The sequence below is a fragment of the Hyperolius riggenbachi genome, chromosome 12 (genome assembly GCF_040937935.1).
Source record: "Hyperolius riggenbachi isolate aHypRig1 chromosome 12, aHypRig1.pri, whole genome shotgun sequence".
Lineage (NCBI taxonomy): Eukaryota > Metazoa > Chordata > Amphibia > Anura > Hyperoliidae > Hyperolius > Hyperolius riggenbachi.
Window position 1 is genome coordinate 38,664,096 of NC_090657.1, and position 24,131 is coordinate 38,688,226.

At 48.3% G+C, this 24,131-nt stretch overlaps 1 protein-coding gene across 3 annotated transcripts in view; it reads left to right on the plus strand.

Moving 5' to 3' along the window:
* Nucleotides 1-24,131, plus strand: part of MPP2 (MAGUK p55 scaffold protein 2) — a 93,706-nt gene that overhangs the window by 33,290 nt on the left and 36,285 nt on the right. The window contains exon 1 of one of the 3 annotated variants that reach the window (XM_068262566.1): nt 15,899-16,036. The exons of the other annotated variants lie outside the window; for them this stretch is intronic. Within the exon in view, the coding sequence (XP_068118667.1) occupies nt 15,976-16,036 (61 nt within the window). The 5' untranslated portion in view covers nt 15,899-15,975. Of the gene's footprint in view, nt 1-15,898; nt 16,037-24,131 lie in introns of those variants that run through there. 3 annotated transcript variants of the gene reach the window in all.

Below are 24,131 nucleotides of genomic sequence, written 5' to 3' on the forward strand. Positions count from 1 at the left end.
TCTCTGTGTGGGTTTCTCTGTGCCTCCTTCTGTCCCATTTGTGCCTCCTTCTGTCCCCCTTTGTGCCTCCTTCTGTACCCTTGTCCCACTATCTGTTACTGTCCACCTTCTGCACTCCCTCAGCCCAGTGTGTAAAGGTAGTTCATTATGGAGACCAGTTCTGTGCCTGTGCGACCATACTGTCTGTTTTCTGCTCCCTCTAGTGCTGGCATCTCACTCCTGTCATGTAGCATGTAATCACGCTACATGTGGTAGGAGATGCTGGGCACTAGAGCGAGTGGTGAGTAAAGATGCTGGGGGGGGGGGAGAGACAGGACTTCTTGCCTGGAGTGTTAAAAGGCTACAAACACCCCTGCAGACATACAATATGTCATCTATATATGTGAGGCTTGATACAGAGAGAGCTGGTGCACACGAGAGCGGTTCTGTAGCGTTTTTAAAAATGCTCGCAGGGGAAAACCGCTTGGCTAATAAATGTAAATGGGATGGTGCACACCAGAGCGGTTCGTTTTTTCCACAAACGCAAACTCCTGTCCTGCAGCATTTTTTAGATTTCTGAGGCGTTTCTGCCTCAATGTTAGGCCCCATTCACATTAGAAATCTCTAAACGCTAACCAATTTTCTGGTGGTTTCCAGCGTTTTCCTCTAGAGGCTTTTCAGCGATTTTTCACTGTATGGGAAGCGTTTTTTTTCTGCATTGAGCATTGCTGCGCTGAACATTGAAGCGCTAAACGCTCAGAAAATGCTGCAGGCTACGCGTTTGCGTTTCAGCTAATTGCTGCAAATCGCAAAACGCTTAAAGAAAACCTGTACTGAAAATAAAATTCAAAATAGGCATACACAAGTCATACTTACCTTCCATGAAGTCTACTCCTCAGTGTCTTTCTCCTGTCCTGCGTCCTATTTGTTCACTGTGATCAAGGGAATTTTCCGTCCTCCATTTTGAAAATAGCCATTACCCCATAACAGCTTTCTGGTCAGCACACAGTTAAACTGTAACATCGCCCACTTAAGCCATAGGGAAACATGGACATTGCCTGGTACATCCGTTTTCCTCTCAGCTATAACTGACAGCAACTGATATATTTCAGATCTGACAAAATATTGTCAGAACTGGATGGGATTATTGTCAGAAGAAAATGGTGAGCTTCTGAGAGGAACTGATGGCAAGGTAACTCTGTAATTTTCATTTGTAGTTACCTCATGTGTTTATTTTAAATATTTTTACTCAGTACAGGTTCTCTTTAAATGAGAACAGCCACATAGACTAACATTGCACGAGCGCTTTTCAAAATGCTAGCGATTTCCAGCGATGCTGAAATCGCCTGAAAAGCGATTTAGTGTGAATGGGGCCTTAAAGTATAGGAAAGTGGAAACCCGCTCTGAAAAACGCTAGATCAGAGCGGTTTTCCAGGCGTTTGTTATGTTCAGTAACATCTTTACTGTAACAAAATATGAAATCTGCTACACAAAAACGCTCCAAAAAACTCTAGACATGTTTAGAAATCCTCTAAGGGCCCATTCACACTTGTGCATTTTCAGAGCGATTTCAGCTTTGCTGAAAATTGCTAGCGATTTGAAAAACGTGTGCACAATGAAAGTGTATGGAAGTGTTCTCATCTAAGCGTTTAGCGATTTGCTGAAACGCAAACGCGTTGCATGCAGCGTTTTCTGAGCGATTCTGGAGCGATTAGCGTTTCAATAAAAGTATTTGAATTGAACTAGAAATCGCAAAACGCTAATCGCTGGAAAATCGCTCTCTATACAGTGAAAAATCGCTAGGAAAAAACGCCAGCGTTTTGTGTTAGCGTTTAGCGATTTCTAGTGTGAATGGGCCCTTAGGGCAAATCGCTAAACGCTTAGATGAGAACACTTCCATACACTTTCATTGTGCACACGTTTTTCCAATCGCTGGCGATTTTCAGCAAAGCTGAAATCGCTTTGAAAACGCACAAGTGTGAATGGGCCCTAAACATGCCTAGAATTGCTCTGAAAATCTGCTTCAAAAACCTCTAGCGATTTGCAGAACTGCTCCCTAATAGAGTTGGGCCGAACCTCCGATTTTAGGTTCGCGAACCTGGTTCGCGAACTTCCGCGGAAGGTTCGGTTCGCGTTAAAGTTCGCGAACCGCAATAGACTTCAATGGGGATGCGAACTTTGAAAAAAAAAAAAATAATTATGCTGGCCACAAAAGTGATGGAAAAGATGTTTCAAGGGGTCTAACACCTGGAGGGGGGCATGGCGGAGTGGGATACATGCCAAAAGTCCCGGGGAAAAATCTGGATTTGACGCAAAGCAGCGTTTTAAGGGCAGAAATCACATTGAATGCTAAATGACAGGCCTAAAGTGCTTTCAAACATCTTGCATGTGTATACATCAATCAGGTAGTGTAATTAAGGTACTGCTTCACACTGACACACCAAACTCACCGTGTAACGCACCGCAAACAGCTGTTTGTGTAGTGACGGCCGTGCTGGACTGGTGCGCACCATGGCGAGAGTGCAGGTTTTGGTGGCTTTACAGCCCATATGGTCGCCTGGCTGATGTAGCTGAATGACAGAACAGTGACTGTCCAGCTGATCAAATTTGGTCTGACCACAATGAGGCAACGACCTTATTATCGTGGGTGTGCCCCCCGAGACACTCATCTAGGCGCCGGTCATTGCTTCATTGTGATACGCAAGCCCCTTCACCACGGCAAGGTAATGATCACGAAGGGGAATGGGCGCATGTACATGCCTTTTCTTTTGTTGTTGCAGCTGCCCGCAGTGCAGCCAGAAAAATTAGGCAGTCATGTACACGCACCAGAAAAATTATTACAGCGGCCGCTGCTAGCAGCGGCCTAAAAAATTCAGCAATCCGCCTGGAGTTCCGGACCCTGTTGGTGGTGGCGGAGAAGGTAGTCAAGCGGCCTGCAGGCAGACATGCTGTGTGGAGGGACTGGGAGCGACTTAGTCTTCTTGGGGCAGGCCAGGCAGCCAGTCACACGGCGTGCAGGCAGAGATGCTGTGTGTGCGGGGACTGACTTAGTCTTGGGGTGGGCAGCAGCCCTCCGGGATCCATGCCTCATTCATTTTGATAAAGGTGAGGTACTTAACACTTTTGTGACTTAGGCGACTTCTCTTCTCTGTGACAATGCCTCCAGCTGCGCTGAAGGTCCTTTCTGACAGGACGCTTGCGGCAGGGCAGGAGAGAAGTTGGATGGCAAATTGGGACAGCTCTGGCCACAGGTCAAGCCTGCGCACCCAGTAGTTCAAGGGTTCCTCATCGCTGTTCACAGCAGTGTCTACATCCACACTTAAGGCCAGGTAGTCGGCTACCTGCCGTTCCAGGCGTTGGTGGAGGGTGGATCCGGAAGGGCTACGGCGAGGCGTTGGACTAAAGAACGTCCGCATGTCCGACATCACCATGAGATCGCTGGAGCGTCCTGTCTTTGACTGCGTGGACACGGGAGGAGGATTAGTGGCAGTGGTACCTTGCTGGCGTTGTGCCGTCACATCACCCTTAAAGGCATTGTAAAGCATAGTTGACAGCTGGTTCTGCATGTGCTGCATCCTTTCCACCTTCCGGTGAGTTGGTAACAGGTCCGCCACTTTGTGCCTGTACCGAGGGTCTAGTAGTGTGGCCACCCAGTACAGCTCATTCCCCTTGAGGTTTTTTTATACGGGGGTCCCTCAACAGGCAGGACAGCATAAAAGACGACATCTGCACAAAGTCGGATCCAGTACCCTCCATCTCCTCTTGCTCTTCCTCAGTGACGTCAGGTAAGTCAACCTCCTCCCCCCAGCCGCGAACAATACCACGGGAAGGTTGAGCAGCACAAGCCCCTTGCGATGCCTGCTGAGGTTGTTCTCCTGCCGCTGTCCCCTCCTCCTCCTCCTCCTCCTCCCCCAAAGAAACACCTTGCTCATCATCCTCTGAGTCTGACTCGTCTTCTGCACACGACTTCTCTTCTTCCTCCTCCTCCCCCCTCTGTGCTGCCGCAGGTGTTGAGGAAACAGCTGGGTCTGATGAAAATTGGTCCCATGCCTGTTCCTGCCGTAACGGTTCCTGGTCACGCTCATTCACAGCTTCATCCGCCACTCTACGCACAGCACGCTCCAAGAAGTAAGCGTAGGGAATTAAGTCGCTGATGGTGCCCTCACTGCGGCTCACCAGGTTGGTCACCTCCTCAAACGGCCGCATGAGCCTGCATGCATTTTCCATCAGTGTCCAGTTGTCGGGCCAGAACATCCCCATCTTCCCAGACTGTTTCATTCTACTGTAGTTGTAGAGGTAGTGGGTCACGGCTTTCTTCTGTTCTAGCAGGCGGGAGAACATGAGCAGGGTCGAGTTCCAGCGAGTCGGGCTATCGCAAATGAGGCGTCTCACCGGCATGTTGTTTTTGCGCTGAATTTCCGCAAAGCGTGCCATGGCTGTGTAAGACCGCCTCAAATGCCCACAGAAATTCCTGGCCTGCTTCAGGACATTCGCTAAGCCAGGGTACTTTGCCACAAATCTTTGAACCACTAGATTCATGACATGTGCCATGCAGGGTATGTGTGTCAGCTTCCCCATATGCAAAGCGGCAAGCAGATTGCTGCCGTTGTCGCATACCACGTTGCCTATCTCCAGGTGGTGCGGGGTCAGCCACTCATCCACCTGTTTCTTAAGAGCAGCCAGGAGAGCTGCTCCAGTGTGACTCTCCGCTTTGAGACAAGACATGTCTAAGATGGCGTGACACCGTCTTACCTGGCATGCAGCATAGGCCCTGCGGAGCTGGGGCTGTGTAGCTGGAGAGGAGAACTGCCACTCAGCCAAGGAGGAGGAGGACAGCGAAGAGCATGTAGCAGGAGGAGAGGAGGTGGCAGGAGGCCTGCCTGCAAGCCGTGGAGGTGTCACAATTTGGTCCGCTGCGCCCTGCTTGCCATCGTTCACCACCAGGTTCACCCAATGGGCTGTGTAGGTAATGTAGCGGCCCTGCCCGTGCTTGGCAGACCAGGCATCCGTGGTCAGGTGTACCCTTGACCCAACGCTCTTCGCAAGAGATGACACCACTTGCCTCTCAACTTCACGGTGCAGTTGGGGTATGGCCTTTCTCGAAAAATAAGTGCGGCCTGGCATCTTCCACTGCGGTGTTCCGATGGCCACAAATTTACGGAAGGCCTTATAGTCCACCAGCCGGTATGGTAACAGCTGCCGAGCTAACAGTTCCGCCACGCCAGCTGTCAGACGCCGGGCAAGGGGGTGACTGGCCGAAATTGGCTTCTTCCGCTCAAACATTTCCTTCACGGACACCTGACTGCTGCTGTGGGCAGAGGAGCAGGAACCGCTCAAGGGCAGAGGCGGAGTGGAGGAGGGTGCCTGTGAAGGTGGAAGGGAGAAAGCGGCAGAAGCAGATAATGCACCTGATGGAGGAGGAAGAGGAGAAGGAGGGTGGCTTTGCTTTTGTGTGCTGCTGCTGCTTTTGCTCAGGTGGCCATCCCATTGCTGTTTGTGCCTTTTCTCCAGGTGCCTTCGTAAGGCACTTGTCCCTACGTGAGTGTTGGCCTTTCCACGGCTCAATTTTTGTTGGCAGAGCGAACAGATGGCTTTGGTCCGATCTGAGGCACACACATTAAAAAATTTCCACACCGCTGAGCCACCCTGGGATGTGGGCACTATGGGGACCGTCACCTCAGCAGCTGATGCTGAAGGGCAAGTTGGCTGGCTGTACATAGGTGGCGATACATGGTGCCGGACTCTGCCACCAGCTGTTTCTGACGAAGAGCTGCCCCAGCTTCTTTCAGCAACTTCTCTCCTCCTACTACTCTCTGACTCCCCCTCTGAACTGTCCCCCTCTTCATCTCCTCTATTGGGAACATACAGAGGATCCCTATCATCGTCATCATCGTAATCATCCTGCCCAGCTTCGCTTGCCTCAGACAAATCCAAACATGCACCATCAGTAGGTCCTTCATCCTCCTTACACGTTACATCCATAGTGTTGCCGGGTAACTCAAATATATGAGCTGGTGAAAATTCATCTGGCTGTAACAACAATGACTGTGCATCAGTGATTTCAACACTAAATAATTCTTGCGAAGTGTCAAATGCAGCGGAAGTGGTGCTAGTAGTAGCGCTGGTGGCTGAGCAAGATGAGGTGTTCTGTGTCGCTAAATACTCAACCACGTCCTGACAATCTTGGGAGGTGATGTGACGTGCCTTCTTCCGAGCACTGTACTGTGGGCCAGGTCCACACGAAATTACATTTACACGACCTCGCGCAGATCTGCCGGGTGGCCTTCCTCTGGCTCTGGCACTACCTCTTCCTCTACCTGTTTTGTCCATATCGGGTATGCACGGAGTGGTATATCACACTGCGTGCACTCACGTAGGTAGGTGGGTTCACTTAACTGCACAGGTATGCGCACTGATGCGGTGGGTTCACTGAACAGAACAGGTATACAGTGGCGGGTTCACAGAACAGGTATGCAGTGGCAGGTTCACTGAACACAACAGGTATGCAGTGGCGGGTTCACTGAACAGGTATACAGTGGCGGGTCCACTGAACAGAACAGGTATACAGTGGCGGGTCCACTAAACAGAACAGGTATGCAGTGGCGGGTTCACTAAACAGAACAGGTATACAGTGGCGGGTTCACTAAACAGAACAGGTATACAGTGGCGGGTTCACTAAACAGAACAGGTATACAGTGGCGGGTTCACTAAACAGAACAGGTATACAGTGGTGGGTTCACAGAACAGGTATGCAGTGGCAGGTTCACTGAACACAACAGGTATGCAGTGGCGGGTTCACTGAACAGGTATACAGTGGCGGGTCCACTGAACAGAACAGGTATGCAGTGGCGGGTTCACTGAACAGGTATACAGTGGCGGGTCCACTGAACAGAACAGGTATGCAGTGGCGGGTTCACTAAACAGAACAGGTATACAGTGGCGGGTTCACTAAACAGAACAGGTATACAGTGGCGGGTTCACAGAACAGAACAGGTATACAGTGGCGGGTTCACAGAACAGAACAGGTATACAGTGGCGGGTTCACAGAACAGGTATGCAGTGGCAGGTTCACTGAACACAACAGGTATGCAGTGGCGGGTTCACTGAACAGGTATACAGTGGCGGGTCCACTGAACAGAACAGGTATGCAGTGGCGGGTTCACTAAACAGAACAGGTATACAGTGGCGGGTTCACTAAACAGAACAGGTATACAGTGGCGGGTTCACTAAACAGAACAGGTATACAGTGGCGGGTTCACAGAACAGGTATGCAGTGGCAGGTTCACTGAACACAACAGGTATGCAGTGGCGGGTTCACTGAACAGGTATACAGTGGCGGGTCCACTGAACAGAACAGGTATGCAGTGGCGGGTTCACTGAACAGGTATACAGTGGCGGGTCCACTGAACAGAACAGGTATGCAGTGGCGGGTTCACTAAACAGAACAGGTATACAGTGGCGGGTTCACTAAACAGAACAGGTATACAGTGGCGGGTTCACAGAACAGGTATGCAGTGGCAGGTTCACTGAACACAACAGGTATGCAGTGGCGGGTTCACTGAACAGGTATACAGTGGCGGGTCCACTGAACAGAACAGGTATGCAGTGGCGGGTTCACTGAACAGGTATACAGTGGCGGGTCCACTGAACAGAACAGGTATGCAGTGGCGGGTTCACTGAACAGGTATACAGTGGCGGGTCCACTGAACAGAACAGGTATGCAGTGGCGGGTTCACTAAACAGAACAGGTATACAGTGGCGGGTTCACTAAACAGAACAGGTATACAGTGGCGGGTTCACTAAACAGAACAGGTATACAGTGGCGGGTTCACAGAACAGGTATGCAGTGGCAGGTTCACTGAACACAACAGGTATGCAGTGGCGGGTTCACTGAACAGGTATACAGTGGCGGGTCCACTGAACAGAACAGGTATGCAGTGGCGGGTTCACTGAACAGGTATACAGTGGCGGGTCCACTGAACAGAACAGGTATACAGTGGCGGGTCCACTAAACAGAACAGGTATGCAGTGGCGGGTTCACTAAACAGAACAGGTATACAGTGGCGGGTTCACTAAACAGAACAGGTATACAGTGGCGGGTTCACTAAACAGAACAGGTATACAGTGGCGGGTTCACTAAACAGAACAGGTATACAGTGGCGGGTTCACAGAACAGGTATGCAGTGGCAGGTTCACTGAACACAACAGGTATGCAGTGGCGGGTTCACTGAACAGGTATACAGTGGCGGGTCCACTGAACAGAACAGGTATGCAGTGGCGGGTTCACTGAACAGGTATACAGTGGCGGGTCCACTGAACAGAACAGGTATGCAGTGGCGGGTTCACTAAACAGAACAGGTATACAGTGGCGGGTTCACTAAACAGAACAGGTATGCAGTGGCGGGTTCACTAAACAGAACAGGTATGCAGTGGCGGGTTCACTAAACAGAACAGGTATACAGTGGCGGGTTCACAGAACAGGTATGCAGTGGCAGGTTCACTGAACACAACAGGTATGCAGTGGCGGGTTCACTGAACAGGTATACAGTGGCGGGTCCACTGAACAGAACAGGTATGCAGTGGCGGGTTCACTGAACAGGTATACAGTGGCGGGTCCACTGAACAGAACAGGTATGCAGTGGCGAGTTCACTGAACAGGTATACAGTGGCGGGTCCACTGAACAGAACAGGTATGCATTGGCGGGTTCACTGAACAGGTATACAGTGGCGGGTCCACTGAACAGAACAGGTATGCAGTGGCGGGTTCACTAAACAGAACAGGTATACAGTGGCGGGTTCACAGAACAGGTATGCAGTGGCAGGTTCACTGAACACAACAGGTATGCAGTGGCGGGTTCACTGAACAGGTATACAGTGGCGGGTCCACTGAACAGAACAGGTATACAGTGGTGGGTTCACTGAACAGGTATACAGTGGCGAGTCCACTGAACAGAACAGGTATGCAGTGGCGGGTTCACTAAACAGAACAGGTATGCAGTGGCGGGTTCACTAAACAGAACAGGTATACAGTGGCGGGTTCACTAAACAGAACAGATATACAGTGGCGGGTTCACAGAACAGGTATGCAGTGGTGGGTTCAATGAACAGGTATACAGTGGTGGGTCCACTGAACAGAACAGGTATGCAGTGGCAGGTTCACTGAACAGGTATACAGTGGCGGGTCCACTGAACAGAACAGGTATGCAGTGGCGGGTTCACTGAACAGGTATGCAGTGGTGGGTTCACAGAACAGGTATGCAGTGGTGGGTTCACAGCACAGGTATGCAGTGGTGGGTTCAATGAACAGGTATACAGTGGCGGGTCCACTGAACAGGAACAGGTATGCAGTGGCAGGTTCACTGAACAGGTATGCAGTGGTGGGTTCACAGCACTGGTATGCAGTGGTGGGTTCACAGAACAGGTATGCAGTGGTGGGTTCACAGCACAGGTATGCAGTGGTGGGTTCAATGAACAGGTATACAGTGGCGGGTCCACTGAACAGAACAGGTATGCAGTGGCAGGTTCACTGAACAGGTATGCAGTGGTGGGTTCACAGCACAGGTATGCAGTGGTGGGTTCACAGCACAGGTATGCAGTGGTGGGTTCACAGCACAGGTATGCAGTGGTGGGTTCACAGCACAGGTATGCAGTGGTGGGTTCACAGCACAGGTATGCAGTGGTGGGTTCAATGAACAGGTATACAGTGGCGGGTCCACTGAACAGAACAGGTATGCAGTGGCAGATTCACTGAACAGGTATGCAGTGGTGGGTTCACAGCACAGGTATGCAGTGGTGGGTTCACTGAACAGGTATGCAGTGGTGGGTTCACAGCACAGGTATGCAGTGGTGGGTTCACAGCACAGGTATGCAGTGGTGGGTTCACAGCACAGGTATGCAGTGGTGGGTTCACAGAACAGGTATGCAGCCAGACAGGAACAAGTTAAGCCTAACTAATCTTTCCCTGAGAGACAGTCTGCAGCAGCTCGCCCTACTCTCACTAACGCAGGCAGCACACGAGTGACCGTAATGGCCGCCGCTGCCTGCCTTATATAAGGGGGGGGTGGGGCTCCAGGGGCTAGTGTAGCCTATTTGGCTACACTGGGCCTGCTGACTGTGATGTAGAGGGTCAAAGTTGACCCTCCATGTGCATTATGGGGCGAACCGAACTTCCGCAAAGGTTCGCCTGCGGGACGCGAACGCGAACCACTGAAGTTCGCATGGAACCGTTCGCAGGCGAACCGTTCGGCCCAACTCTACTCCCTAACCCTGTCCTCAAGGATCACCAACAGTGCATGTTTTGTATAAATCCACAGAGGGAGTTAATCAGCTCTGCTGAGACACTAATTACCCCACCTGTGCATGTTTGTGGTTTCCTGCAAAACATGTAGTGTTGGTGGTGGGCCTTGAGGACAGGTTTCGGGAACTCTGTAGAGGTTTTTGGTGTGCACTGGCCCTGACATATATAAGTAGCGTTGCAGTCCGAATCCTCTGCAAATAATGGTGCTGAAGTGCATTGTACAGCATTGCTTGGATTCAAACAGCAACACTATTTATAAGAATTTTGAATTTCCGCTTTTCTATTGCTATGTGTGAAGTTTAATCAGTATGGCACAGCTGTTTTGCATGCTTATTTATGTTTTGTTTCCTCTTTGAGGCAGCAAGTGTCATGTTGAGTGTTGTATTAATCAGCTGCCTCAGCTTGTAACTGTCACATTTCAATTGTGCTTTGCAGTTATACATGGAATATACTGTAGCTAAAGACACAGTTATGGGGAAGAATTAACTGATCAGTTTTTCCATAGCAGTGCATTGTGAAAAAGCTTTAGTTTTTCAGCGTACAGTGTGAAAGAGGCCATAGGGAAACATGGACATTACCGTGCACATCAGTTGTGCTATCAAAAACAATTAACCCTTTGCACACTCGCATGCAAATGTTCAAACAAATGCATTCACAGATTCACTCATCCAGGCACCACTGTTATCCCTACAGCTAAGTTAAAAGCTTAGTCACCTACACTGCGCAGAAGTACCCAGGTAATCGTAGGTGTCCTAACTCTGGCCCTGTATCATGCATAGTGCAGACATGCAAACACATTCATTGCATCGAACCTGACATCCTCTCCTTGGACAGATAGCGCACCATACCAAACGCACGAGGGAGCTAACGTAATGTATCCATGCGCACCATGCACATACACCAGCATAAGCATGTAGGTTTTTTGTTTGTTTTTTTTCCTATCAATTATAACTTAAAGCAACTGATTTGTAGTTATGCCCATGTGTGGTAGCTGTAAAGCTCATATTTTCTGGTAACAGTCATGTCGCTTTTGATTACTGTGCAGGATATAAAAGTGAGCCTAGTAACGCTTTATTCACACTGCAACGAAGGGGGCCGTGCATTCTATCCCAGCACAAAGCACTTGTGTGCTACTCTTGCTTGTGGTTCTGATTCCATTTACTGAGGCCTGGTGCACACCAGAGGAGTTTTTCTGAGCGTTTTGAGTTTTTAAATCTGCTGCTAATGTTATCCTATGTGTCTGTGCACACTGGAGCAATGAGGTTTTGTAAAAAAAAAACCATAGCATTACATTGGGAAGAGCTTTTGAAACCTCTAGCGCCCAAACGCTAGAGGTTTCAAAAGCTCTTCCCAATGTAATGCTATGTTTTTTTTTTTTTTTTTACAAAACCTCATTGCTCCAGTGTGCACAGACACATAGGATAACATTAGCAGCAGATTTAAAAACTCAAAACGCTCAGAAAAACTCCTCTGGTGTGCACCAGGCCTGACACTGTATGCATTTGGATGAAAATGCATGCAATGTCCTGCTGTGCATATGTAAGAACATCATACAGCCAGGGCCGGATTTGTACTTTTTACCGCTCAAGGCCACTGTCACCAGTGCCCCCTTCAGTATAGACAGCGAAATGACCCCTCCCTTCTTCCCTCTAGTATAGGTAGCCAGATGACTCTCTTAATCTCTCCTTTTCCCACTCCCGCCCTTTCAGTATAGGTAGCCAGCTCACCTTCACACCACAGCAGCCATCAGTGTCAATCAATTCTTCACTCATCTCCAGTGCAGAAGCTTCCTCTTCCCCTCTGTCTCCAAATGCTGGCCAAGTCCATAGCCACTGACCACAATGCAAATGTGCACAGAGAGCAAGGTGGCTGCTGGCAGCAGAGTAACATGATTAGGCGGTCGCCTAATTTCCCTGCATCACAGCATTTGCAAGTTTGCAAAAGTTCAGCCTGCATGCTTTGGTGCCCTTGCCCCTGTGGTGCCCTAGGCCATGGCCTAGGTGGCCCTGGCCTAAATCCGGCCCTGCATACAGTGCTCTTCATACACCAATAATAATAATACAGTGCAGTGGATGAACGTCTGAGGTCCTTGCATATCACACACTATCACTATCAGGCAGCACAGTGTAGCTCCCTCACTCTGCAGTGCTGAATCCCAGCCAGGGCACTGTCTGCATGGAGTTTGTATGTCCTCAATGTGTCTGTGTGGGTTTCCTCTGGGCACTCCAGTTTCCTCTCACATCCCATACAGATAAGTTTATAAATGGAAAAATATATAGTGCGCTACCCCAACAGATATGCTGCACTTCAAGATAATGCCACTCAACATCCAATGTATAAATAAATAAATAAAAATATATATTTCAATAAGTGCGCTGCTAATTCAAACCAACAGTTCTCAATATGCAGATTCAGTCCCAACTATAGGAGGTCATAGATAGTCCAACAACTTCAGGGATATAAAAGCAAAAAAACGTATTGCGCAAATATAAGAACTGTATTTAGTCCATTCCCAACCACAGTAGCACCGTGTAATTTCTTTAGTGGCTAACACCAAGGTTGGTGTACAAACCCTTCACCACCATTCAGGTCCTTCTCACCTTTTGTGGTAGCTGCCCAGACCCACAGACAGCACCACACACATATAATGATATGACACTTCACTCTGCTTCACTGGTGTTGCTCTCCACCCATACACATCATGCATAAAATACAGACCTGATATCATAGCGCAGACTGCTTGTGACTGGATTGTAAAGTTTATAGGATCCCAACACACCAATGGTGGTGAAGGGTTTGTACACCAACATAGCCGGCCTTTGACCGGAGCGGTCGCTCAGGGCGCCAGCTTCCAAGGGGGCGCCTATAGCTTGTCGCCTATACCGAGGGCACCTTTACCTGATTTCCTATACTGAGGGTACCTATAGCTGGCTACCTTTACTGAGGGCACTAACACCTGGCTACCTATACTGGAGGCACCTACGCCTGGCTACCTATGGGGGGGGGGGGGGGGCGGTTTACGAGACCTTCAACTGACTTCCTTTATCGGGGGCACCTATGCTTGGCAACTTATATTGAGGGCACCTACACATGAGATCCTATACTGGGGGCACCTATACCTGGCTACCTACCTATACTAAGTCTGAGGTTTTTTTTTTTTGGGGGGGGTCGCAATGCGGCTGCGTGGTGCAAATTGTCGGTGCTGTGCTATCATTAATTTCTAAATGGGGGTGGGGGGGGGCGGCTAACTGTCCCACGCGGAAAGAGGATGAAGGGGTGGCACAAAAATCAGGTTTCGCTCAGGGCACTGTGAAACCTAAGGCCGGCCCTGTACTCCAACCTTGGTATTAGCCACTAAAGAAATGACATGGTGCTTGGTTGGGAATGGACTAAATACAGTTCTTATATTTGCACAATGAGAGTTTTTTCTGCTTTTATATCCCTGTTGGATGAACAGCTGAAGTTGTTGGACTACCTATGACCTCCTATAGTTGGGACTGAATCTGCATATTGAGAACTGTTGGTTTTAATTAGCAGCGCGCTTATTGTAACTTTTATATATACAGATTAGTGTTGGGCGAACAGTGTTCGCCACTGTTCGGGTTCTGCAGAACATCACCCTGTTCGGGCCGAACTCCCCGAACATCCCGCTTTTGGGGACCCTATGGGGTCGCAGGCATAAGGGGGGGGAGCATGCCCCGATCGCGGGGTGGGTCGGAAATTCCCCCCACCCCCTCCGATAGCGCTCCCCCCTTTGCCCGCTTCCCCATACAAAAGTTTAAGGAAGTAAAACAGTACCGGTGGTAGTGGGTGGCTGGCAGTGGGCGGCACTGTGAAGTGAGTGACTGAGGAGGAGGAGTCCGGAGAGTGACGCGTTGAGGGAGGCCGGGCAGCGGGCGGTTCAGCAGTAGTACCGTACTACTGCTGAACCGCCCGCTGCCCGGTCTCCCTCAATGCGTCACTCTCCGGACTCCTCCTCCTCACTCACTTCACAGTGCCGCCCACTGCCAGCCACCCACTACCACCGGTACTGTTTTACTTCCTTAAACTTTTGTATAGGGAAGCGGGCAGAGGGGGGGGGGCGCTAGCGGAGGGGGTGGGGGGAATTTCCGACCCCCCCCCCGCGGTCGGGGCATGCTCCCCCCTTATGCCTGCGACCCCATAGGGCCCCCAAAAGCGGGATGTTCGGGGAGTTCGGAGTTCGGCCCGAACATCACGGCCATGTTCGGCGAACTTTCCCGAACCTCCAGGTGTTCGCCCAACACTAATACAGATAAGTTAATTGGCTTCCCCCTAAATTGGCCCTAGACTATAATACATACACTACACAATACATACATAGACATAGGACTGTGGTAGGGATTAGATTGTGAGCCCCTCTGAGGGACAGTTAAGTGACAAGACAATAGACTCTGTGCAGTGCTGCGGAAGATCTCGGTGCTATGTAAATAATAATAATAATATCAATATTGCTGAAATGCTCACAGCAATGTGCATAGTGTGTCCTAAATCATAGCCTTACAAATCTATCACATGATCATCTGCTTCTCTTTGCATCTTGCTACACATAAGCAGCTCTGACGTTTTTTTACGTTACATCAGCCAAGATCATGCATATTTCTATCTCTGAAATTTCCTTGAATCTGATTGGGCACAATGTGTATTGGCAAAGCAAACATTTCTGTCTTTGAGGCCCTTTTGCTATGTCTGTGCTTGCATAGCTTACGATCATCTCAGCTTTACCCTCTGCCTGTTCATGTGAGCAGCATGTCACACTGTGCAGTGTCTCTGTGTGACATTACAAAACCCCCCTCCCCCCCTTTCACATTAGTGGATGCGAAGGGGGGCTGGGAGCTCATATTAATACATCTGCCCTAGTTAAATGAGTGCAGTGCAAATGCATTAGGCTGGTGTTGTACAGTGTTAGGATGTTAAAAATGTACACCGAACCATATATACAGGCCTTGAACATACATCATTGTTCAATATTTGGCCAGTGGCTCACGTTATGATAGATAGTCTCAATAACATAACACCTACACCTGGTCTGTTCCTACAATTTTTTTTTGTAAAAAAAAAAAAATAAATAAAAATCTTACTGGGTGTTCAAAAACAGATCTACATACAAATAGATGAACATATATTTAAGAAAATGTAATTTATGGATTCATTTTGAGCTCTGCAAGAGTTAACCAAGCTAGCATCAAGGCTGGTACCCATCCTGTGTAATCTCCGGTTACCATGGAAACTAGAAAGTGATGCTCTGAGCATCGAGGCTTAAAGGGGGCTTTGTGGAAGGAGACAGAAAGTGGTGGGCTTTGCTCATAGTAAAGCAACATACCCACCTGTGCTATCTTTCCCCTTCGTCCCATAGTATGTGCACTCTCTGTCCCTGACCAATAGGGGTTCAGCATGCCTCTTGCCCTGTACTTCTATTGGTTAAGCCTCTTTAATGTCTTTAACCCCTTGCCGTGGTCACAAAACACTGAGGAAATATTGTTGCTTTTTTATGACCAGAGGCAAGTGTGGTGCTGTCATTGTGAGTGTCCATGTCTCCTTGTGTGATTATACAGCATGTCAGTGATGGGAGAAGAGGGCAGAGGCAGAGAGACGAGAGGGATAACAGGAAGGGAATAGAGTCAGACATTTAGAGAGCAGCACAGAGAAGACCAGTCAGTGAGGAGACAGGAGACCACACTATGAACAGTCTTGTAAGAGGGGAGCATAAAGATGGGGTGTCTGTGGATTCTGCAGAGGAAGGTAATCATTTCTCAAAACATTATTTACCAGATTTATATTTGCTTTACACACTGTAGCTCACTTGCTGAGATGTTGGAGAAAATGCCCCTTTTACTTATTATTTTTCACTTGCATAAACTTTATAGCATCCTATGTGCCAGTGTGTGTATGTAATAATACATATACAGTATATTCTCAAATTGAATGAAAATTGTGTCTTTTACAGTCAGGTTCTGATCAGGTTTCTAGACTTTATGATCTGTGTATACAGGGTAGACCCCAACTTACGAACGCCCGACTTACGAATGGCCTGCTGATATGACGCACATGGATTCAGTGTTTCCATGGGAATAAGCCCCCCCCAAAAATTTCAAATTGGACTTGTAGTTTTTGAGAACATCGATTTTTAAAAATTCAAAGAAAAAAATGGCTTTTAAACTTGTATAAGCAGGTACAGAGGGCAGAGGTGACACAGAGGGGGACACTGGAGGAGGTACAGGGGTCAGAGATAGCACAGTGTTCCAACTTAAGAACAAATTCAGGTTAAGAACGAACCTACAGTCCCTATCTCGTTCGTTAACCGGGGACTACCTGTATAGTATATCTACAACATAAATCTATATAATATATACACACACAAGCACACACTGCAATAGGCACATAAGTATCTTTAAAGGGGTTCTTTCGCGAAAAAAGTAGGCAGTTAAAAAATGTGACAGATGACAGGTTTTGGGCCAGTCCATCTTTTTAAGGGGGATTCTCAGGGCTTTCAATGTTTTAAACAGCATTTCCTGAACAGCAGTTTAACTGCCAAAATAGCAAGATACCAGCCGGCCTCCCTAATCACTTGCACACTATTATGTCAGTTCGATTTTGCAACTGTTGTTCAGGAAATGCTGTTGAAAACAAAGAAAGCCCTGAGAATCCTCCTTAAAGGGGAACTGAAGAGAGAGGTATATGGAGGCTGTCATGTTTATGTCCTTTTAATCAATATCAGTTGCCTGGCAGCCCTGCTGGTCTATTTCTCTGCAGTGGTATCTGATTAAAACCAGAAATAAGCATGCAGCTAGTCTTGTCAGATAAGACTTATAAGTCTGAACCACTGAAATACCTGATCTGCTGCATGCTTGTTCAGGGGCTATGGCTAATAGTATTAGAGGCAGAGGATCAGCAGGGCTGCCAGGCAACTGGTATTGTCTAAAAGGAAATAAACATGACAGTCTCCATATACCTCTCTCTTCAGTTCCCCTTTAAGGTGGCCACTAATAGTCCAATTTCTAGCGAAAAATCGTTCGAGCGATCAGAAATTCTGATCGGATTGGTTGTAAATCTCCATTGGTAGACACAATCGACTATGAATGAGTGAAAAAAAAATCGTCCGAATGAATTTTCGTCGAACCAAAATTTGGATTTTCTTGTTGGTTGTGATAGATAGGAAGCAAAGATTGGTTCGTTAATGGTGTAGTTAACGATGTATTCCAATATTTCACTTACGATCAGAGTTTCTGATCGCTCGAACGATTTTTCGCTAGAAATTGGACCGTTAGTGGCCAGCTTTAAAAACATGGACTGGCCCAAAACCTGTCATCTGTCACATTTTTTAACTACCTACTTTTTTCGCAAAAGAACCCCTTTAAGGTTGGAGAGACAATGATTATTTTATTAATATTATTAAGCAGTTGCATAGCGCTGTTATTATTCAATAAACTGAATAATTGCTATCAATAACTGTAGCTCAAATGAGCTCACAATCCAATGCCCCTACCATAGTAATAATATTAAATGTATATGTATTCTATATATCATATATGGTACATAACACAGGCAATGATATACACCAAATAGAGACACTGATTCAAAGTACAGAATCGGAAGACGTAGTAATTAGTGACAAATATAACACGATGAATAAAACAAACTCCAAGACACAAAAGTGTGAGAGAGCCCTGCGCCTGTGAGCTTACAATCTAAAGGAATGGGGCATGGGAGGAACAAGTGGTTGGGTCAGGCCCGGATCTACATCACAGGAGCCTATAGGCACAGATAAACTGGCACCTTAGACTCCGCCCTCCATGAACCTACAAACCCTCACTGAACCGCACCACAAGTGTGCCGGCTGGCCCAGCTGTCACTTCTCCCTTACAGAGCCAGCCGTCACAAGTAGCCATAGGAACCTTAGTATTAAAGGGGCACTACGGCGAAAAACTTATACAAACATATACAAATAAGTAGTATGTTTTTTCCAGAGTAAAATGAGCCATACATTACTTTTCTCCTATGTTGCTGTCACTTACAGTAGGTTGTAGAAATCTGACAGAAGTGACACGTTTTGGATTAGTCCATCTCTTTATATTTTACTATACTATATACCAAACTGCACCTCTGTGTTCCCTGGTACATGCTTAGAGAAAGTATTGGAGTCCATGCACACAGAGGTCTACAAGGGGGTGCTGGTAAATGCTGACAAGTTCTCGTATTTATAAAGTGGAGTTAACAATACAGACTGTCGGTTTTAATTTTTTTCCCTTTAGAAGAATATGCCAGGATCCTTTTTATAAAGATATAAGGAGGATCATTGCTAGTGCCACATTACATGTCTCAGCAAGAATAGCTTTGCCAATTCAAAGTTGGCGATCTATTTTCAACGTTATGGCACCAAAACTCATCCCATTGATGGCGTTGACCCTGGACCAATCAATGCTAAATGTTTACACCATACCTGGAATTTTCCTTGGTGGCTGAAAACTTTTAGTCTCATCTGACCTGAGCACCTTCCTCCTTACATTTTGGGAGTCATCCATATGCCTTTTGGTCATCAAAAACATGACTTTGGTACATGCTTTTTGTTACACAAAACGTGACTTACGGTATTTAACGCTAAGTAATGTTTGGTTTTTTTCTGGCCACTCTTTCATAAAACCCAGCTCTATACTGTGTTTACTTTATTGTGGCAATGGATAAGGGAAAAGAAGAAAACTCCAGCACTCTCTGAACTGCGGTAGGAGATGGGACTTAGGCCTGGTCAACCATGGAATATGTGAGTGTAGGCTCGTTGAAGGACGTGCACAGACTAGATGAGAAACAGTAAATCGATGTGGGAAGGGAGGCAAGATGTAGCCAGCACTGCGCTTCAAATGATTGTTTATTGAGATGAAATGAAAAGTACACTTACAGTTGATTGAGGTAGATTCAGGCGAGATGCGATGCGGATGTGGTGGGTGCCAGGTCTAGATCCCCCTGCGGACGTCCGTTTCGCGCGTCTAGCGCTTGTTCACCGCAGTGGGGGAAAGGATGGGGGCGGGCCGTCTCAGCGCGAGTTTCATACTCGCGTCCCGGCGGCACTTCCGCCTACGTCGACCAGCCACGCCCCCAGTTTCCATGGCAACCCGCGACGCCCGCCCGCCTCGTATAGAGGACGGAGAGCGTCCCAATACCTACGCAGAGCGTGACGTATCAGCCGGGGGCAGCCAGTCGAGCCAATCCACGCCCAGCTGTCAGACGGCGTAGACGCTGAACAGCGTCTAAAAAGCCTGCTGTATTAGAGGCGTAGCCATATGGCAGCAAGGGCAGTCACGGCGCGGTCAGGCATACCGGCGGCTGAACGCCACAGCTGTACGTGTGGTTACACATGAAAACATTTTAAAAAGAGATAAAGTGAAGCTGGGGAGGGGGGACGAGAACAGAAGAGGGGCAGAGCCAGGTACAGTAATATAAAAAGGACACTGTCAGGGCCTAAAATGAGTATAGGGATAAGAGGACCAAGAAGGAAGCCCCTATGAAAAGTGCACCTAAGGGAGAGGAAGGGGAGGAAAGAACACAAAGCCCAGAGGCCAGAGGTGGCTGCACATGCATGTGCAGAGGGAGTACTTGTATTCTCAAAGGCCGCACAGGCATGTGCAGCTCAGAGTGCCACAGAAGAATACACCGACATCACCACAGAAGGTGTATAAAAGGACACCAGTGAGAGAAGACATGCATTAAAGCAGAGGCTAAAGGTCAAGAGATGGAACAAGGAATATTGTACAGTTGTCATTTTTCTAGAAAACAGGCCAGTTCGTTTTTATCATTAAACCCGGGGGGCCCGAGAGCGTTAGTACGTATTATCCAACGGGCCTCATGTTGTAATAAAGTACGCTCCCGGTCTCCACCTCGGTTAGTAAAAGATATGGTTTCAAGGGCACAGAATCTCAGACAGTCAGGGTCTCTTCCATGATGCTGGGCCATGTGTTCTATCAATCTTGTACATTTATCTTTGGACTTCAAAGAGCGGAGGTGTTCCTTGATCCTAACTTGCATTTCTCTAGTCGTTTGCCCAATGTAGAATTTCTTGCATGGGCATATTAGGCAATAGACCACGAATTTGGATCTACAAGACAGGACATCCCTGATCTTCACGGGGATGGTCCCCAACGTTTGCGGCCCATGTCTGAGGATCTGATTACAGATCCCGCATGAGCCGCAACGGTAGTTACCCGGTTGTTTGAGGGTATTCAACCAGTTGGTGGACTGGGGCTTCGTGTATTCACTGCTGGTGAGCATATCACCCAAAGTGGGGGCCCTTCTGAAGGTGATCAAAGGGGGCATTGACACAGCGTCGGCGAGAAGTGGGTCGCCCTGTAGGAGATGCCAGTTCTTCTGGATGGTCTCTTTTATACTCATTGCCATTGGTGAGTATTCGAATGCAAACACCTGTCTGGTGCGATTATCGGGGTGATTTTGAGGGGTTCCACGCTGGCGTTTCCTCTTAATCAAATCGCCTCTAGATCTCAGGAGGGCCCTATCTTTAGCTTCCTCCAACTGTGTGGGGTCATAACCTCTGGATTGTAGCCGTTTTATCAGGTCTTCCGCATTGCGGCCGTCGAATCGTACCTTAAACGCGGCACTCGGACGGTGGAGCATTGTGAGTACATTTGCGAATGTCTGCGATTTGTGCTCACCCACAACTCCTTTCTATTCAGAGAAAGGTGGTACCAACAGGTGTCGGGCACCGCCATGGGTACGGCGGTGGCTTGCACATATGCAAATCTCTTCCTGGCTCGCTGGGAAGAGATCTGCATACATGGTAGCACTAATCCCTTCCGAGGATTTTTGCGGAGGTGGTCGAGGTACGTGGACGACGTCCTGGTGTTCTGGTCAGGTACCGAACAGGACTTCTCTTCCTTTATGGAGTACCTTAACGAAAATCAGATCAACATGAAGTTTACAGCAGAAATAGACACATGTCGGATTAACTTCTTAGATCTTGAAATGGTAATCCAAAATGACCAGTTGGTGACGAGGGGCTATCGCAAAAGCACAGCCACCAACTCGATCCTACACAGAAAAAGCTTCCACCCCCCTTGGGTGACCAAATCAATCCCCTATGGCCAGTTCCTGCGCCTTCGCAGAAACAACAGCGAGGACTCTAAATACATTGAACAGGCGGAAGACCTGATAAAACGGCTACAATCCAGAGGTTATGACCCCACACAGTTGGAGGAAGCTAAAGATAGGGCCCTCCTGAGATCTAGAGGCGACTTGATTAAGAGGAAACGCCAGCGTGGAACCCCTCAAAATCACCCCGATAATCGCACCAGACAGGTGTTTGCATTCGAATACTCACCAATGGCAATGAGTATAAAAGAGACCATCCAGAAGAACTGGCATCTCCTACAGGGCGACCCACTTCTCGCCGACGCTGTGTCAATGCCCCCTTTGATCACCTTCAGAAGGGCCCCCACTTTGGGTGATATGCTCACCAGCAGTGAATACACGAAGCCCCAGTCCACCAACTGGTTGAATACCCTCAAACAACCGGGTAACTACCGTTGCGGCTCATGCGGGATCTGTAATCAGATCCTCAGACATGGGCCGCAAACGTTGGGGACCATCCCCGTGAAGATCAGGGATGTCCTGTCTTGTAGATCCAAATTCGTGGTCTATTGCCTAATATGCCCATGCAAGAAATTCTACATTGGGCAAACGACTAGAGAAATGCAAGTTAGGATCAAGGAACACCTCCGCTCTTTGAAGTCCAAAGATAAATGTACAAGATTGATAGAACACATGGCCCAGCATCATGGAAGAGACCCTGACTGTCTGAGATTCTGTGCCCTTGAAACCATATCTTTTACTAACCGAGGTGGAGACCGGGAGCGTACTTTATTACAACATGAGGCCCGTTGGATAATACGTACTAACGCTCTCGGGCCCCTCGGGTTTAATGATAAAAACGAACTGGCCTGTTTTCTAGAAAAATGACAACTGTACAATATTCCTTGTTCCATCTCTTGACCTTTAGCCTCTGCTTTAATGCATGTCTTCTCTCACTGGTGTCCTTTTATACACCTTCTGTGGTGATGTCGGTGTATTCTTCTGTGGCACTCTGAGCTGCACATGCCTGTGCGGCCTTTGAGAATACAAGTACTCCCTCTGCACATGCATGTGCAGCCACCTCTGGCCTCTGGGCTTTGTGTTCTTTCCTCCCCTTCCTCTCCCTTAGGTGCACTTTTCATAGGGGCTTCCTTCTTGGTCCTCTTATCCCTATACTCATTTTAGGCCCTGACAGTGTCCTTTTTATATTACTGTACCTGGCTCTGCCCCTCTTCTGTTCTCGTCCCCCCTCCCCAGCTTCACTTTATCTCTTTTTAAAATGTTTTCATGTGTAACCACACGTACAGCTGTGGCGTTCAGCCGCCGGTATGCCTGACCGCGCCGTGACTGCCCTTGCTGCCATATGGCTACGCCTCTAATACAGCAGGCTTTTTAGACGCTGTTCAGCGTCTACGCCGTCTGACAGCTGGGCGTGGATTGGCTCGACTGGCTGCCCCCGGCTGATACGTCACGCTCTGCGTAGGTATTGGGACGCTCTCCGTCCTCTATACGAGGCGGGCGGGCGTCGCGGGTTGCCATGGAAACTGGGGGCGTGGCTGGTCGACGTAGGCGGAAGTGCCGCCGGGACGCGAGTATGAAACTCGCGCTGAGACGGCCCGCCCCCATCCTTTCCCCCACTGCGGTGAACAAGCGCTAGACGCGCGAAACGGACGTCCGCAGGGGGATCTAGACCTGGCACCCACCACATCCGCATCGCATCTCGCCTGAATCTACCTCAATCAACTGTAAGTGTACTTTTCATTTCATCTCAATAAACAATCATTTGAAGCGCAGTGCTGGCTACATCTTGCCTCCCTTCCCACATTACTTTATTGTGGTCCTTCTGGATTTTCTAGGGTTTGAATGTTTCTAAGCAAACAGTGATTTTTTGATCAGCACGTGCAGTTTTTTCAGAGTTATGACAACCATCACAAATGCAAGCATAAGTTCTTGTTAAATGAATGGCGTGTGTGTATGTATGGAGTCGATACTGAGGTGGGGGGTATGCTGTGCAATCTCTGGGGCTCCTAGAGTGTTTTTAATGGTTTTATATGTAGTGGAACCTTTTCACATTTTTTGATTGCTCTCTTCACAATAAAGTATTTTTTGATATTGGCAAGTGAGGCCTGTTTCAAACTTTTTTATGTGGGTGTAGTAATAAGAGCTTGAGTATTTAAGTTTAAGGCCCATACATATCTGAAGAGGCTCCCTGGAGGGTGCAAGTTGCACGCAGCGAGGCTGTCCTTTTTCTCTTGTACTTTATTGTGGTCCTATGGACAGATACAGTGGCGTAGCTAAGGAGCTGTGCGCCCCGATGCAAGTGAAGGGCTTGCCGGGTCATACACAGAGAACAATCACAATAATATAATATACAATACTAACTAAGGATAGATATATATCGCAAACACTGCATATATATCTATCTCAGCAGAACTTTAACTAAACTGAGTAGCAAAGCAAGGTCCAGCACTCAGTGACCTGATAGCTATAACAGACAGCGAGTAACTGAATGCCCAGGGCTTATATAGCAGGAATAGAGCACAGACCAAGCCCCCAGGAAAATCAGACCAATCAGCAACATCCCTGCAGCAAGTGTCAGCTGACCGTAGGAATCAGCTGACACACCTCAGACACGCCTCCTTAACCTATAAAGGCAGCTCTGAGCTGCGCGTGTCCTGCCGGAAACTACACACCGACCTACATCTACAGGGGAGCCAGGGATGCCAACATGCTGATTCACGTCTACAGGGGAGCCGGGGATGCC